This window comes from Xenopus laevis, chromosome 9_10L, assembly GCF_017654675.1.
Source record: "Xenopus laevis strain J_2021 chromosome 9_10L, Xenopus_laevis_v10.1, whole genome shotgun sequence".
Classification (NCBI taxonomy): domain Eukaryota; kingdom Metazoa; phylum Chordata; class Amphibia; order Anura; family Pipidae; genus Xenopus; species Xenopus laevis.
In genome coordinates, this window is record NC_054387.1 from 8188772 (window position 1) to 8207823 (window position 19052).

Genomic DNA, 19052 nt, shown 5'->3' on the forward strand with positions numbered 1-19052 from the left:
CGCACTGCTGAAGTACCACTAGTGAAAAGTCACCAGCATTCGAGGCCAGGGACAAAACTCCGCATTTCAGTGAATTAGTGTATTTGTAGCGCATTTGCACCTGGCAAGGTGGTACGAGGTGGGCGAGGCTGATGCTGGCAAACATTCGCCCGTTAGTGAATCTGCCCCATAGTGGGAACATAAGCCCTTTGCAGGACAGGGGAGCAAAAATCATGGCAGCTTGCATCTGTTTTTAGCACCTTGCACCCTGCTTTTTATAAATGGTCCCTATGATCATTTAAATAGTATTGTCAAAACTGTTTAGTGAATCATGTTTCCCAAAGGTTCTAAATTTGGCAAAGATTGTTTTCATAGACACAAACAAAGATAGATCATGACAATAAAGTATCTTTAAATTTATGAACTTGTAGGGTCTAAAGGCTGGTTTTGTCAAATACCCTACCCTGCTGGTGATTGGCATCAGCTAACAAAAGAATGCGATGGAGAATAGTGACTTACTATGGGATCGATAAGGTTGCCATATCAACTGGAACAATGGCCCTTATTGATCTTTTATGCATTTTGTGGGAAGTGAGGATCGATGGGAGACAGTAATTTCATAGGTAAACAGAAGTGTTCCACTCCCTGTACATCGACTGACATATAAACTATTCTGTAGTAGGGATGAGAGAATATTTTTGCTAAGTTTCGCCGCAGAATTGACGCCCATAGACTTCAATAGGAGGAAAAAAATGACGCACGTCAAAAAAAAAATTTGACTTTAATGCATTACGGCGCATTTTCGGCGAAACAAGTCAAATTCACTCATCCCTAATCTGTAGTTGTGACCAGTTGAAAAATAAAGTTAGTCTAGGATTATTCTCAAATACTCTTTTGCTTCCAAAAGGTCTATATAGTTTTGATTTTGCCATTGCCTTGGTCGGTTAAGTTTTGATATTGATGGTTTTTAAGGATACTTTCCTCTGTTGTTAATAAACATAAATTACCAGTAGTTCTGTATTTTATATTATCTATAAAATGAATAGCATTGTGGTTCCTTGAGAAAATTTCCAGAACTTGGGAAAAGGTCACCCATATCTAGGAACCCACAGGAATCAGATATTTGCTTTGAATCATCTAACTTGGCTATAAAAAAAACTTATTGTTGATAAACGGGTATTCCACATAAACAAGAGGCAAGGATCTAAAACTACTAAAAGGTGTTTGGGTAGGCCAACACTATCCCATCCCCCAACCAATAAGGAAAGGAGTGCTTTTAAGCCCATTCTGGATCCCAGCTAAGAATATACGTAGCCATATTTCTATCCCTTCTCTTTATTGCAATATCTGCAGTTGTCCTCCATGGTTGATGATAAAGTGGGCTTCAGCATAGACCTCACAACAGCGTTAAAAAGCCTAGTCCAGCATTCCTGTAGTAGACAGTGTGGGCATTTAGATAGAAAATCATTCAGCTCCCTGATGAATTCAAAAACAATACGTCCCTTTTATTCCCATTACAGTTTTTTTCGTAAAAAATGTTGGCAGTTTTCTTTCTATGTTAAAGCTTAGCGTGGTCTCCAAGTCTTATTATTAGAGTTTCCTCATAATGCTTGTGACATTAAAAAATTGTTGTGAAAAATGGCTCTTACTAACATGGGACCCAGATTTAATCCCCTTTAAAGAAGAAGGAAAGCTACAGAGACATTTTATTGCCAATAGATTAGCTGCAATAGTGCAAGCTAGAATGGTATATTTATTCTGTAGAATGTTTTACCATAACTGTGGAAAAAACTCTAGAAGCTCTCTGTTTGTTTAGGATAGCAGCTGCAGTATTAGTTTGGTGTTATACCCCTTCCTGCCTGAGTCTCTCCCTGCTCACTCATAGCTCTGTGCTCAGATTAGTGGGAGGGGAGTGAGGATCAAACTGAGCATGCTCAAGCCCAAGCCCTGGAGGTTTAAGCTGAAAACAGGAAGTCTGATACAGAAGCCCATGAGTACACAATAGAAGGAAAGAAATGCTGTGTTTCTTTTGACAGAGGACTCAGAGCAGCGTTACTTTGAGGGTTTACTGGTATATTTAGATGGACCTTTCTGATAAGGCTTACTTAGTTTTAGCCTTTCCTTCTCCTTTAACATGTACTGTGTTAAAGGGAAGTTAACATGCAGTGCTTTGTAGGGTACACTTGGGAAATAGATTTGTTGTTCAATCAGTGGAAAATGCTTTGCAGATATTCGTGTGAATGTGTGCTTCCACATGTTACATTGGCTTAGGCATGACTTCATTCACAACTACTTTATTCAATCATTCATTAAATGCTTGATTTTATTCATAGAAACAACTGTTTTCATTCATACACTACCTCTCCTGAGCCTCCGTTTTCACAAACTGGCATTAAACAGTAGCTTGGACTCAAAATAGTGTTAAAATGTAGAATATGGCCAATGGGAAGCAAAATGTGGCACCAAAAATTCAGAAACCATCCGTATTGTGGCAGTTTACATTAATTCCCGTTTATTTCGATTAATTCCACCTACTGTACCTACCTCCAGCTGCAACAATGCTAAGTTGCATTGGGTGAGAGATTGGTAGCATCTCAAGACCAGCTCAAAGCTCATTGTGGTCTTCTATGATCACTGTCTTTACAGTGGTCACTTGATGTAATTCAGTCACTAAAATCTGTTGACTTCTAGCTGCTGGAGTGCTCCTCTAATCTGGTCAAAAATCACTAACTGCCATTAGTGTTAACATTTCTTATAAATGGGGGGGGGGGGAAGGAGACAAAATATTCAATGTAACACTAGAATGAAACTATTCCAAAAACTAGAAAATTGGAAACCTTAATAATAACTTTGACTAATTTGCAGTTGATTGCAATAGTTAGCATGCTGATTAGCCCTTGACCTTTGATAGTTGCGTGGAAATGTGCTAGACAGCTAGAGTGACCCTCTTGGATTGACCAATGGATGATGTACTATGACCCTTAGCCTAAATCGTGGAGTTTACCAGATATGCTCAAGTCAGGGCTCTCATCAGGGGGGTATGAAGGGTACTTCAGTCAGGGGCCTTGAAGCAGGTGAGGTCCCAAAAGAAACGTAGACTTGAAGGTGTGGGGCCGTTGTTGGAATTTTTGTAGATCAAAGCAGTGTTTTGGCATCCTAGGGGGTCTGTCCATTGCAAATCACGTGTGCATGAGGCTCAAGAGTCCCCCGGTGATCAATGAGAGGGGAGGGCCCTGCTATCTTAGTCATATAGGGCCCCACTATCTTAGTCATATAGGGCCCCATTATTACAGATTACGGTTCTGGCTGAAGTACTTATAAAGCAATGTTTTGATACATGAGAACTTTGCTGTGATCTAACCTGACCAGACGATGGACCCTAAATGAGAAATTCAAAAAATATCTGAAAACCACTGCCCTGTGTTCTCGCACTAGGGTTAAAAAAAAAAATCTAATTTTTTTTTTTAGATACAAGTCACAAGCTTAACAGGGACAGTATAACAGTAACTTATATTTGATTTGCTGAGTTTGGATAAAAATTATTAAAATTTTTTGCAAGATAGCCTTCAAATCATCTTATCCTTTTTAACGACAAAGCAAAGGTTTTACCATGAGATGCATCTATGAGCTGTGTAAAGAGAAACTCTGTCTCCTTCCTGGAACAGGTATTTATGTTACTGTGTCAAGGTGTGAATGTATTTGTCATCCCCGCACAGTAAAGAAAAGAAAAAAAAAAAAACAGTCTGAGTAACTGGCCTCTCACTGTTACTATAGTTACAAAAGCCTTGTAGACTGGTCTCCATAAGAGACTAGTTACTATTTAACATCTCCACCTACATTAGTCCTGATTAGGAGAATCAATATGATAACAGCGGCTGAACAGAACCCTCCCTTCTTTTTACAACACCTTGCTGTTCTAACGTTGATCCCTCTCTCGGCGCAGTCTTGAGAGGTGTCACTTTTTGCGATTCTTTTAAAAACTGGAGAGGAGACAGATATGGTCAATGTCCACACGCAGATTAACGCCACCATGGACATCACGTACGGTAAGATGAAGTTACTTTTTTGTTGCCTTTTATTCACCTTGCATGTGTTATTTTTCGTTTGCTTTTGAAGCAATGTGGAGTAGCCGTCAGGAAGCCTTGGTGAATGTTGACTCTTGTTGGGACAAAATGTCTGACCGCAGGACAAACATAAACGTCGGTACGAAATGGAAGTCGTTGCTAATTATTTTCTTTACGGTAAAATGAAGATAAGAGAGGAACGTGTCTTAACTGGATTAAAGGGATGTAAAGGAACATTCGTTTCCTAGTCTGGGAGAATTTAATCTCTTGCACTAAAAGATCCATGTTTGACCTATCTGATGGCGGTTTTTTAGAAAAAGTTGCCAGGCAGACTTTGAACTTTTAATCGTAAAGTGGAATTTTGTACCTTTCCGACACGCAGCCTGCGGAGGGTAAATATTTTGGTGTGTGATGCAGAAGGTGTTGGCTCATTTCTGGAACCACAACATGGTGGCAGTAATATATATAAATAATAGGGAAGGAAGGGTGTTATGTTCTCACTGGTAAAAAGGAAAATAAACAAAAACTCATACTATAAATTTCGTTTTAGAAAATTTTCAGTGTTTATAATGAGGCTTTCTAAAAAAAAAAAAAAAAGGTTGTCAGTTTTTAAATATATTGCAGTTACTTAATTTAAACGTCAGTTTTTAGGAAACTTAAAATTTATTATGAAGCATTAAATAAAAGTGTGGATTTTGTTTTTTTAAACTTCTGGTTTATACTTAAGTTATAAGGCCAACATAAAAAATGTAAAAGATATTAAGACCTTTTTTTTTATTTTTAAATAAAGCATGCTTTATCATTTAAAATATTTTTTATCAAATCAAGACTTGCATATTAACATTTAAAAAATGAAATATAATATGATGTTGAAAAAATATTTGCAATTAAATTAATTTTTAATCTGTTTAGTTTGTATTTAAATCCTCATTTAGAATGTGCCCACATTTTTATCAAATAAGGGGATTCTTTTTTAAAAAAACAAAGGATTTCCTGATTATATTTCGGTTATTAGGCCAGCAAAAAATTGAAATTTATTTTACGTTAAATATACATTTTTTGTTGTATTCAAATCCAAACTTGTTTAGAATTAGTGTCTAAACTGAGGCATTGTAAAGCAGTGGATTTTGTTTCAATATTATACTGCATTTTATTAAAAATTTAAATGTATTTACTTTTTTAAATTTTGCATAAAGTAATGATTTATTAAAATTATTTTTAAAATTATATTAACAATTAAGAAAAATACATAATCCTTGTATATAAAGTTTACTTCTTTTTTTATATAAAAAGAATATGAAATCGGCTAAATATTTTAGGAACTATTTTTTTTTCTTGTTGGTCCCTAACATAAAAAAACAATGGGAAGCAGGGAATGAAGGAAGTACACACCTAATTTTGCAAAGACTGAGAGCAAACAGTGCTGCATTCTCAGGTAATAAAACAAGCCTTTAGGGAACGTTAAATGGTGAGGAAACATGAATGAGATATCAGCTTCTGCTTAAAATAGCGTGACAGCCGGTTTGGCCAATAACAATCAGCAGTGGGTGATTTATTGGCTCGAGCAAACAGTCACATTATCAGAGGTTTTTATGGCTTTAGTTCATTTAGCAATAAATTTACCGAATATTGTGTTCTTTTTCCATACTGTTAAATTATAGGTACTTGTATTTATATATATTGGATATAAATATATCCACTGATAAAGTCTGGTTTATTTTTTGATGTTATCCGTGTCTGGAACATAAGTCACTTTTTATCAGGAATATTTTTAAAAGTCAAAAATGTGCTACAAAATCACAATCAAATTTAGCAGGAAACATGTAGCATCCAATGTATTTGTGGATTAAGTATAAAATAATAACTGTTTGGGGTGTCTAGATCCTAAAGATGTCCTACAAGTCACTACTTAAGCTGGCCATACATTATAAGATCCGCTCATTGGGCGTTATCGCCAAACGAGTGGATCTTTCCCCGATATGACCACCAAAGGCAGGGCTATATTATTATTAGGCTGCCTTTACAGAACCCCTTAGTGGGGGTCATTTATCAACACTGGGCAAATTTGTCCATGGGCGGTAACGCATGGCAACCAATCAAATTGCTGCATTCATTGTTCTACTTGTTGCTGGCTTTAAAAGGCTAATCACAGATTGGTTGCTTTAGGTAACTGCCCATGGGGAAATTTGCCCTGTGTTGATAAGTGACTACTAATATCTTTTATCCATTATAGTAGGGGTACGTTATCCCTTATACTGTAATACACGAGTGATGCTCAAAGTTCCCTGTATAACTCAGCCTGCAGCCTTGTACCTTTATATGGTCACAGAACAACCCCTCAGTGACTTCTAATATCCTTATCATTTACAGTAGGGGGTACATTATCCCTTATTATACATGAGTGATACTCAGAGTTCCCTGTATAACTCAGCCTGCAGCCTTGTGCCTTTATATGGTCACAGAACAACCCCTCAGTGACTTCTAATATCCTTATCATTTACAGTAGGGGGTACATTATCCCTTATTATACATGAGTGATACTCAGAGTTCCCTGTATAACTCAGCCTGCAGCCTTGTGTCTTTATATGGTCACAGAACAACCCCTCAGTGACTTCTAATATCCTTATCATTTACAGTAGGGGGTACATTATCCCTTATTATACATGAGTGATACTCAGAGTTCACTGTATAACTCAGCCTGCAGCCTTGTGCCTTTATATGGTCACAGAACAACCCCTCAGTGACTTCTAATATCCTTATCATTTACAGTAGGGGCTACATTATCTCTTATAATACATGAGTGATACTCAGAGTTCCCTGTATAACTCAGCCTGCAGCCTTGTGCCTTTATATGGTCACAGAACAACCCCCCAGTGACTTCTAATATCCTTATCATTTACAGTAGGGGGTACATTATCCCTTATACATTATTATGTATGCAAGCAGACAGAACATGATTTATTTTGATAATTCACAAAGCCTTCCATACCAGCAATGAATCCCATACAATCCCAGGCAAAAAGGAACTGGAACATCCTTTATCATTTGCCTTATTTATATAAAACAGACAAAGAAAAGCAGATGTGATTGTGGAGGGGGGGATGTAAACATACATATTTATGAAATGACTATATGTGGTTTCCTTTTTCACTTTTTGACATTCATGGGTAAGGACACTGGATCCAATGAATAGTAATGGGAATATGGATTAAGTCAGCAAAGCTACGGACAGCAAAGTGCGTTCATGTATATTTATTTGATTATCTTTTCATTGTATTAATACAGGAGTAGACTGTACTGTAACACTTTGCCTCTTTCCCTCTGTGTGTAGTTCATTCTCTCATGCACATTAGGCTGTAGGCAGGTGAGATTCTAGTCTGTAGGTATTGTTTATATTAGTACCCACAACTCTCTGCTAGTATTAGAACATAAAAGGGGGCTGAGCCCAGAACATGGAGAGGTATACCTGAGCAAATGAAGTAATCATTTTATCCCTGGTTTTTACATAATGGGTGACTAATTCCTCTTCTTATTTCATGCTTCTGTCTCATTTTGCAGTTTCAGTCTTGCCTAAGATGAAATTGTCTCTTGGGTTGACTGGCCACAGCCTTCCTTACTATAACTTATAGTCATCATTATTAGTTTATTATCATCCCTAGCAGAAAGGGGTGTGGTCTAGAAACCTGATTGAAGTATCATGATGTAGTTTGCTGTATCTGGACATATATTAAATGCTTATTGAATGTTTAATTATAGCCTTTAATATTTTCTTCTACAAATGTATGAGTTGTACCTCTGACACATCTTCATGAGCAGGGACTGCTATTCATGCAATTCGCTTTAGGTTTGACCTCATGACTAGGCTTAAGTAGTGGATGGAACTAAAACACTGTCATGGCCAGGGTCTGACTGAGCTGGCGGGACACCGGTACGAAAAAACACGGTGGGCCCCGGCTCTTGACCTGCTCCCTTCAAAAATTAACTTCAGGCCAAGAAAACAAAATTGCGCATGTGCAACTGCGGCGTATTCCCAGTAGGCGTACATGCGCAATCATGGGGAGAAGAAACTATGTGCGCATGCACAATCGCACTGCGGCAGGGCAAGGGGCCTGGAGACGAGCCTCATGGGCCTACCTTTGAGCTTTATCAGTTCTTGGCAATATTCACCTAAATTCCTACATTTTTAATCAGTCAGGTATGGGACCTGTTATCCAGAAGGCTTGGGATCTGAGGTTTCCCCAGATAACTGATCTTTCCATAATCTATTTCTTCATACCTTAAGTCAACTAGAAAATCATGTAAACATTAAATAAACCCAATAGGCTGGTTTTGCTTCCAATAATGATTAATTATATCTTAGTTGGGATCAAGCACAAAACACTGTTTTATTATTACAGAGAAAACAGAAATACTTTTTCAAAACTGTAATTATTTCATTAAAATTGAGTCTATGGCCATCCCATAATTTGGAGCTTTCTGTATAATGGGTTTCCAGAAAATGGATCATGTACCTGTATTTTTATACAGCTATATAATTTACATTCACTTATGTTTGCCTCCAACAATGCATTATTTAGTATTCTCCATGAGCACATGGTTTTGGTCTTCTAAAAATGAATGCTATGTAATGATGCAACACTGGTTTCATGAATCCCTTTATCAAAAGTACTACCCATACAACTGTAGTTGTAAAAGGTACCCAAGCCCCTGGAATGGTGTGACCCTAATGGATAAACCTGCCCATCAAAAGCTCTCTCTCTTTACGTATTGTTCAGCTGACCCAGTGTGTGTTATTATAAGAGGGTACTGAAAGAATATTTTATTGTTTACTATATTGAGTAGTTGATGTTTCTCCATGGTTGACCTACTTCAAAAGCAGCATATGTTGTTTGCAGAAGAAATTCCCTTTTTTGCTCATGCTTTACAGTATGGCCTTAGATGACACCTCTAGTGAATGGTCTCCATTATCTGAGTCTGGAAGGAGGAAGCATTACTCACACGGCACAAGCACATTTGCATGAACAGATATATGCTGGTCTCTGGATATCATTTATCTTAGAACCATTCAAGGAGCTGTGAGACACTCTCTGTCACTAACACCGAAAATTACAAATTCACATCTTCACAAAGGCTTGAGATTAAATGACAATGCTTAAGGATTTTGGGAAGAAAAAAGATCTTGGGTAAAGGGCATAGAATGTTCTTCTAATGGGCTGATTCTTACCCTACTGGCTCTACCGCAGGGGGTTCGTAATATCTGCTCTTGCTTATGTGAAAGCCTACTTCCATTCACGTTTCATAAATATGTTTATATGCTATTCTGGCAAGCGAGCGGTGAGTTACCAAACCATTTACAGAAGCTCTTAAACAAATATTGCAAGAGGTTACAGAGTTCCCCTGGAGTTATAAGGAGACGCAAGAGCTTGTCAGGCTGTGTGTGGGTGAGCAGTTCATATTAAGTATATTCTTCAACCAATGAAATTTACAAACTCCAACACAATTGAAAACACAGTCATAGTTTATTTTTCCATTACACAAGGTGTTGCACATACTCATCACAAAGGCAGATTCCATATCAGCTGAGTTATTGCAGAACATTAAAATAAATAGGCGTGTCCGCATTTTAAGGTTTTACACTCACCCTTCGCCAGAATGGAGATAAGTCGGCCTGTAGCTCAACACCTGTCACTGTAACTCCCTATATTCTCAGTCAAACAAACTGACATGTTTCACAATGATTCTTCTGACTGTCAGCTCTTTGGGTATGGTACTATAACTCTTACCAATTTCTTGCACATCTATTTTCCCAGAACTTTAGGTGCCAGTTTTGCCTTGACGCCAGAGTGGAGGACAGTCCAAACCTCTAATAGGTTTGCCGTGCAACTCTGTAATGTAATTATTGATAAGTGCAGACTTAAAGGAGAACCAAACCCTTAATTATAAAAACCCCTACCCTACATAGAACCCCCTCCCTGCTCTCCCCAGCCTAGCTGTTACCTTCGGTAAATACCCCTAAATCTTTACTTACCTTTTTGCAGATTCAGCGGAGCTCACGGGCACTATTTTTGGTAATTCTGGGGTCTTCTTCCGACGCTTCTGCAATTTCCGTCAATTTCGGCGCATGCGAAGTTGTCAAAAACCCTGAAGACTGCTCCAACTGTGCATGCGCCGATATGGCACTTACTTCCAGAAGAAGACCCAAGAGAAGAAGATGGTGCCCGTGAGCTCCTCTGCGCTGAATCTGCAAAGAGAGGTAAGTAAATACTTATGGGCATTTACCAAAGGTAACAGCTAGGCTGGGGGGAGCAGGGAGGGGGGGTCTATGTAGGGTAAGGGGTAGGGATTTTTATAATTAAGGGTTTGGTTCCCCTTTAAAGGAGAACTAAAGCACAATAATTAATATGGCTAAAACTACTGTATTTAATATACAGTATATAATAGATTAAACAGTCTGTGTAAAATTCTATGTAATATGTTAATGCTCTACCAATAAAGGCTAAAAATAAGAAAAATATATTATCTCTTTGCACTGAGTATCTTGCAATCAGGCTTGTTAACCAGACTACCCAAACATATCCATTTACTCTGTAAATAATTGGTGATTTATTCATACATTATTTAATTTCAAAGCTGCTTTGCATTATCCTCTGTGTAGTATAGAATGTGTGTGATGCACGTTGCCTAAGGCACATTGTAGAGACTTTTGCAACAGAAGCTGCAGATGTGGAATTCCTGTTGATTCCCATAATAGTGTAAGAGACATGGATCCTTATGGTTGATGGCCAAAACACTTTTTATTTCAATATACAATAGCCTTTAATGCTGTTGGAAGGAAGTGGAATCAATCCAACTACAATTCAATTCACCTACAATTCAATTCAGAGGATGTTTGGTTGATTGAGCCTGCTTGGAGATACTTTATTCAACGTATAAGGAGAAGTATTAAGTTCCAGTTCCAGCAAACCAATGAATTATCCACAGCCGTTATTCACGTGCTGTTTGAAAGCAAATATCTGGTTGCTATGTGTTTCTAGAGCCAGAGGAGATTGAGCTCCAGTGATTATAATACCTAAGTCCCTAATAGAGTGCACAGAGGAACTTTGTTTAATGGATTCTATTTAGGCTTCTTAGGTTTCTTTAATTCTCTAGGCCTCAGATATTTCCAACATTCCTCTAAAATGTTTTGGTGGAATGCAGAGGTCTTTAGATTGTTCTAAAGATGTGCATATTGATGCAGGGGAGCTACTGCCACCTTCAAGCAGGCAGCATCTCCAGGGTTCCCACAGTGGGCAGTTTCAACAAACTGAAGTCTGAGTTTTTTTTATTTTTTGAAAGGCTTTATTTATAAAGGTTTATGGAAATAAAAGTGAATATTTAGGGGTGAGGAAGACTGGGGGTTATAATGTTAAAACATAACATCAAATATGGAGTAAAGCAATGTGATATATCCTAGAGTTATAACCTACATTCTGTTCTTCTTCACATGATGTAAGTGGTGCACTGAGGACAATGTGATGCCATATGTCACCCCGTCATTTGTTTTCATGGAAACCCAATGCCGTGCCATTAGTATATTACATGTTGAAAGGATATATCTTTTGTTGTGGTGAAGCAAGTCCATCTGCAAACAGTAGTACGCTATACAAATTCACGTTGAATATAAGGAGAAATGAGCTAAATGATGCAGCCAGGGCATAAAAAGGAGAATGTTGAATGCAATTAATCAGTAATGTTTTGACTGCAGGAGAAGCCAATGTGCAATGTATCTTTTATATGGAGAATGTTCTACTCATGCCATAGTGCCCCAAGGAATAAATGGACATGTGGAGTGGAGATTAATACATAATTAGCCCCCCATTGTTGTTTTTAGGGCCTGTGCATTCCTCCTACCCCCTCCCCAGTCGCCTTATCCCCACTGCACCCAATTTTCCATCATCACCACTATTTAGCTCTGCAATTGTTCAGCCTTAAAGGTGGGAACTTAAACATGGGCTCTGGCCCTAAAAGTTAAAATACACAGAAGCGCCAATGATCATCTGATTTGGTTGGAAATAGAGCCAATTTAGCGATAGTTAAATTAGATGGCTTCCTCCCTGGAGTTTCAGGGTTGTACTAAATAAAAATGGCATTGGTGGGGTCTCTTAGACCATTCCTCAAAGAAGAGTTTGAAAATCCCATATCTGCCTAAACCTACAGTTTATCTCTTGCACTTCCCCAATTGACTTCTGTTTTTTTGCTTCCTGTTTTGCTCATCAATTATATAAATACTGCGTGTATAGGAAGACAGTAAATGCAAAGCCTTGGCAAACATTCTGTATCACCCTCTCACCTTCCCACGCCGACACTGGTGTTTTTAGAGAGGACTCGGCTCAAACCAATGGTTCGCAAGTATTTTGGACTCCTTTTCTGGACCATAGAGTGGTACTGTAGCCTTGCGTATTACAGAAAAACATTATCACATAAGTTGCCCTGCTATAATAAAATTTTCAGGAAAGGAAACCATGCCAAGAAACCCCTATTCTACTTATGTATCTATGACTCAATGTATTCCTTTGTCTACTCAGGCCCTTCCCTGAGATCCAAATGGATGAGTTAACTAGTTTTGGTTCATTATCTAGGTTTAGTTATGGGTGAATCTGACCCGTTTCACTACACCAAAAATTCACCAAAATGCATTGAAGTCCCACTAGAGTCTATGGGTGTCATTTTCGCAATGAAACTTGCCAATAAATTTAGCTCATCACTATCTGGATGACCAAATTAGGCGAAGAACCACTGCTCCCAGGCTCGCGTCTCTAGAAATTTTTATTTATATAAAAGACTAAACTTATGTATCTCATCTGACTACAAAAAAAATCCACCATCGCAACTTGGGACAAACTTTGAATGGCTCCTTTTTTGCCTCCCTTGATATGGTTGACTAGTGCACCTATTTTTCCAGCCTCAGCTATAGAATTTTGTAGCTCATTCAAAGGGATCATCGGCCTCTCTGTGGCTTTTCTCACAAGTCTCAAGCTATGAAGGGGCGACCTTTCCCTAGGCAACGTCGAGGTGATGATCTAGATTCACTGAGCCAACACTACCCTCTTCGATATGCAGACATTAGCCGAATATATTCTTCTACTCTTCTCTAAAGTTGTGCATTTGTATCGTAGGGAAAATGAATCAATTTGAATGTTTTCATTTTAATCTAAAATAAAAATGCAATCGCCAAATTGGGATGGTTGCCTTTAAGAGATTAATCTGGAGAACTAAAAGTTGCCTATCCCTTGCTGTCGGTGGGAAGGGGCAGGGGTGTGCCTCCTGCAGATCTCATATCTGGTGCAATAAAGCAATTTCAGACCTGTTCTCTGTTTGCTTTGAATACTTGTTCGACCTCTCCCTTAAATATGTCCAAAGAAAAGCAGCTCCGAAGCCTCAGTGAAAGAGAAAGTGGCTGGAGATTCACAGAGCTGCATTAGAAATGATAACAAATGCGGTTATCCCAATATTTGTCACTGCACTGTACTTTGTTTATGTGTATATACTGAATTTCCTGTAGTTATTGTGTCTCCACATTTACTCTTGGCTTCTGCAGGAGTCACTAATGGTGTTCTCTTTAATCATAGGGTGGTGAGTTTCCAAGCCTGGAACCTTATTCCACAAGGGTTCCTCCATTACTTGGAGCCTCGGGAATGATGAGGTATATCTGAAGCGAGAACTGAAGGGTAAATAGAGTAATAAGGAGGAACTTAAGGAGTAAGGGAGTAGTGAAAAGCAAGACAGGAGCAAAGAAAGTATTAGTCAGGAGGAAACATTTGTTTCCTTTATTGGCCTTACTTCATAGACCGTTGGCCTACCAGAGAACCAAACCCACTGCTAAATCAACTGATGGATTATTATAGTAAGAGCTAAACTTGTTGCCCTTTAAAATTAAAACATAAACTCAGATATTCAGGTGTTTGCCTTTCTTCTGATAACAAGAAAGATAGGAGTCCAGGGATGAATTTTAGTTTTGCAGCCGCAGAGATCTTATTATGCAAGGCACCTGTAGGCCTTCTTACTGACGTAGGTATCGGCCCAAGGGTACGTATAGGGGTTGTTCACCTTTGAGTTAACTTTTATTATGATGTAAGGAGTGATATTCTGAAACAACTCGCCATTGGTTTTCATTTTTAATTATTTGCGGTGTTTGAGTTATTTCGCTTTTTATTCAGCAACTCTTCAGTTTGCAATTTCAGCAATCTGGTTGATAGGGTCCAAACCATGTACTGATTTGAATAAGAGACTGGAATATGAATAGGAGATAACGTGAAAACAAAGAGCAGTAATAAAAAGTAGCAATAACAATACCTTACAGAGCATATGTGTTTTAGATGGGGTCAGTGACCCTCTTTTGAAAGCTGGAGAGAGAGAGTCAGAACAAAAAGGCAAATAATGAAAAAAACTATAAAAAAATTAAATAATGAAGACCAATTGAAAAGTTGCTATGAATTAGCCATTTTATAACATACTAACAGTTAACGTAAAGGTGTACCACCCCTTTAATATTTGCCTAGAGGTTAAGTGATCAGCCTTGGATGTGGGATCTCATACAAAACTCTGGTTTAATTCCCTGTGGCAACTCCTTGGGGGTCATTTCTTGACACTGGGCAAATTTGCCCATGGGCATTAACCCATGGCAACCAATCAAAATGTTGCATCAAGTGTTCTACTTGCAGCTGGCTTTAAAAAGCTAATCACTGATTGGTTGCTATAGGTAACTGCCCATGGGCAACTTTGCCCAGTGTTGATAAATGAGCCCCCTTAAATTCCCGGTGTCCTGGCATACTTAATACTCCTCTTATGTCTGGCTCAGTTGCTGTCAAATTAGTTTAATCCCCAAGGGAGAACAGCACTATATAAATAATTTCCTTTTTTTTTTAACCTGATAATTTACCTTTATTAACACCACAGTCTCAAAATCCACCAGCAGGAGGCAGTGGCGCATTGAGGACAAAAAGAGAAGGTCTCCCAGTTGTACAGGAAAAATATTGTGAATTAAATACATGATAATTGGAATTGACATCACAAACGGTGTCACATATAGTGATCGCTATTTTTCTATCTTTTTCTATTAAACATGGACAATGAGGAGAATATACTATCATTAATTATATTATTGTTTCTAATCATACAGAACATTTTAATGTTTGTCCGCGGGTCTTCATATGAATGTTTGCAATATTATTCACATCTATTCTCTCACTTTGGAATAAAAAATCAAAAGCTCAGGGTAGGGCCTGTTACCAAATAACACAAGGGTATTGCCACGTGCTTCTCCTTATAGCTGACCAACTGGCAGAAAATTAACTGTCTTTCCTATTCTCACTACCTTAACTTTCTGCTGAGTGTAGCCATTCAGTCGAACTGAACGATAGGCGGCGCTGTTGTTTCAAATTAATTATAGTATTAGCTTAAACAGTACTGGTATTTTAACAAATGAATGTAAACAGCAAAAAACACTTGATGGAGCTGGTTTACATGATTTTTTTTTACATTTCCTGTAATTTAAAGGTACACTACATTATAGTTTCTCTTTAAACCAAGGTGAGCAGGCAATGAGCACACTAAAGAGACATTTGCTACATACATATAACAGGGCTAAAAAAAAGTAACAAAATATTTATAGACCCATTATTGCAGGGAACAAAAATATTTGCCGTGGGCTCTGCTGGTGGCTCAGTATTTGAACACCGACTTGCCTTAAATCAAGTTTCAACAAAAAGAGATAATGCATTAAATAAAATCTGTTACACTTTAACTCTTCACTAATCCCTCAGCCCTCACTCTGGGTTCGGCTGCCTTTGGAGAGCAGAGTGTCTTGGATAAATAATGAACTAAGTGGGAATAAATAACCATCTGACATAAGTGTTTGCTGACTCAGTGATAGCTTGTCCTAACTCATTAGCTGGTGTGCACTTCTAGGCCTTCAGTGGTAAGAAGCCACTAAACAACTCATATGTCCTTGCAGAATTTGACTCAGAGCAGATAAATACCCATAGTATGCTGCCATAGTTTTATGGGATCTCTCGTACGGACTATGAGCAAACATAGGAGACTGTTCCTGCTGAATTGTGCTTAGTACAGGGGAATACCTATGCTGCCATAGTTTTATGGGATCTCTCTGTACAGACTATGAGCAAACTTAGGGGCTGCTCCTGCTGAATTGTGCTTAGTACAGAGGAATACCTATGCTGCCATAGTTTTATGGGATCTCTCGTACGGACTATGAGCAAACATAGGAGACTGTTCCTGCTGAATTGTGCTTAGTACAGGGGAATACCTATGCTGCCATAGTTTTATGGGATCTCTCTGTACAGACTATGAGCAAACTTAGGGGACTGTTCCTGCTGAATTGTGCTTAGTACAGGGAATACCTATGCTGCCATAGTTTTATGGGATCTCTCTGTACAGACTATGAGCAAACTTAGGGACTGTTCCTGCTGAATTGTGCTTAGTACAGGGGAATACCTATGCTGCCATAGTTTTATGGGATCTCTCATGCAGACTATGAGCAAACATAGGAGACTGTTCCTGCTGAATTGTGCTTAGTACAGGGGAATACCTATGCTGCCATAGATTTATGGGATCTCTCTGTACAGACTATGAGCAAACATAGGGGACTGTTCCTGCTGAATTGTGCTTAGTACAGGGAATACCTATGCTGCCATAGTTATGGTATCTCTCTGTACAGGCTATGCGCAAACTTAGAAGGCTGTTCCTGCTGAATTGTGCTTAGTACAGGGGAATACCTATATTGTTTTATGGTATCTCTCTGTGCAGACTATGAGCAAACTTAGGGGACTGTTCTTGCTGAATTGTGCTTAGTACAGGGGAATACCTATACTGCCATAGTTATGGTATCTCTCTGTACAGGCTATGAGCAAACTTAGGGGGCTGTTCCTGCTGAATTGTGCTTAGTACAGAGGAATACCTATACTGCCATAGTTATGGTATCTCTGTACAGGCTATGAGCAAACTTAGGGGGCTGTTCCTGCTGAATTGTGCTTAGTACAGGGGAATACCTATACAGTTTTCTGGGATCTCTCTGTAAAGACTATGAGCAAACTAAGAGGACTGTTCCTGCTGAATTGTGCTTAGTACAGGGGAATACCTATACAGTTTTATGGGATCTCTCTGTGCAGACTATGAGCAAACTAAAGATGGCCATAGATGTTGAGATTTTTAAAAGATCCGATCCTCATCGTGAGACCACGATTTTCTCAGAAAGATCGTATGAATTGACCATCAACTAAAAAGACCAATTTGCCAGGAAAACAAAGGGGAGCTGTCTGCTTGGCCCTGCAAACATAGATAGATTGCACTGGGACCCACAAAGATTTTTCAACCTGCCGATCAATTTCCTGACAGATGTTAGCTGAAAAATCGTCAGATGTTCGATCGTTTGAATCCCACTAAACGCACGATAATTTCGAAGGATTGGTCGGACTTTGCTAAAATCGGTCGTTGCGTCTATGAGGAGCTTTAGGGGACTGTTCCTGCTGAACTGTGCTTAGTACAGGGGAATACCTATGCTGCCATAGTTTTATGGTATCTCTGTGCAGACTTTGAGCAATCTTAGTGGGCTGTTCCTGCTGAATTGTATTGTTAGTACAGGGGAATACCTATACAGTTTTATGGGATCTCTCTGTACAGACTATGAGCAAATTTAGGGGCTGTTCCTGCTGAATTGTGCTTATACAGGGGGATACCTATGCTGCCATTGTTTTATGGGATCTCTCCGTACTGGCTATGAGCAAAATTTTGCAAAATTGTGCTGAAAAGCCTTACTGGCATTGTTTTAGCAAAATATTACAGCGCTGTTCCTGCTTAGTTCTTTAGATGAGGAAGATTGTATCCCGCTTCATTTCTGGAAAAACAACAAAAGTCCTTCCATGCTTTATGGTATTCTAGATAATGGGTATTACTTTGCACACTGCCTTCCTTATACAAAGAATTGCTGCAGGTCTCTGTGCTGCATTTTGGATTGCCAAGACCTGCGGCAACCCCCATGAATACAGAGCTGTCTGCTTTTGGCAATGCTGCATTAATGAGGGGTGTGTGGGGTTAAGAATAAAAGCAGGGGTGGAACTACAGAGGAAGCAGACCCTGAGGCTGCAGGGGAGCCCAAGTGATATAGGGGCCCCATGAGGTCCTAATTCAAATACAATTTCAATAAAAATCGGTACAACATTTGCTGTGGGGTCCAGTAATATTTAGTTATGTCACTGCATATAGGCATCCCTTCTCCCCCACCAATCCCATAACTTGTGTGTGATTCAGACACGCATGTCAAGGAGCAGCGGAAGACACGTGTTTTTAATTGGGCACAAGACGGGCCAGAGTTAGGGAAGAAGTAAGGGCAGAATTAGCACTAAGGGGCAAAGCTCTTGGGTCCCAAATTGCTCTGCACTTCATAGTAAATGACCCCCATTGCCTTCCATGTCCACTGCTTTTATGTAGATCAGCCATGGAAATAAATTTTGCCAAAATCCTGATTTTTTAATTTAAAAAAAAATATATATTTTAATTATAAACACAGGAGTTAAATATATTTTTGTTGGCTTTTTCTAATACACGCTCTGCTTTCATTTTAGCCCCTTAAATCTCAGTGTGAATAGAATTATGAGATTAATCCAGCATAGCAGCCATCCCAGCAATAATTAGGGCACATTGTTCCCTAGCAGTGCAGTGATCTCCGTTATAAGACCTGCTCTATGAAGGTTCACTGTGTGTGGGCCCCGCTCCTGGGAAATGGCTCTGAGATAATATGGTTTCATCCGCGCAGAGTGCAGGTACAAAAGTCTTATTCCTTACCCTTTCTTTCTCCGTCTCACTCTATCCCACAGAATTAGCAAACCCACCGCACACATAAAAGGGGCAAATAAACTAATAAATCCCAATACAGTGTCGCTAGGTCTATTCATGTTGTTACACTTCCTAACTAATATTTGTCATTTCTGTTATAGTTCTCATTCATTCAGGTTA

At 38.8% G+C, this 19052-nt stretch overlaps 1 protein-coding gene across 1 annotated transcript in view; it reads left to right on the plus strand.

Annotated features, from left to right (window-relative positions):
• The first annotated feature begins 3851 nt into the window (after positions 1 to 3851).
• Positions 3852 to 19052, plus strand: part of LOC108700876 (hepatocyte nuclear factor 4-alpha-like) — a 60277-nt gene continuing 45076 nt past the window's right edge. Inside the window, exon 1 of the mRNA XM_041575815.1 lies at positions 3852 to 4025. Within this exon, the coding sequence (XP_041431749.1) occupies positions 3977 to 4025 (49 nt within the window). The 5' untranslated portion in view covers positions 3852 to 3976. The remainder of the gene's footprint in view (positions 4026 to 19052) is intronic.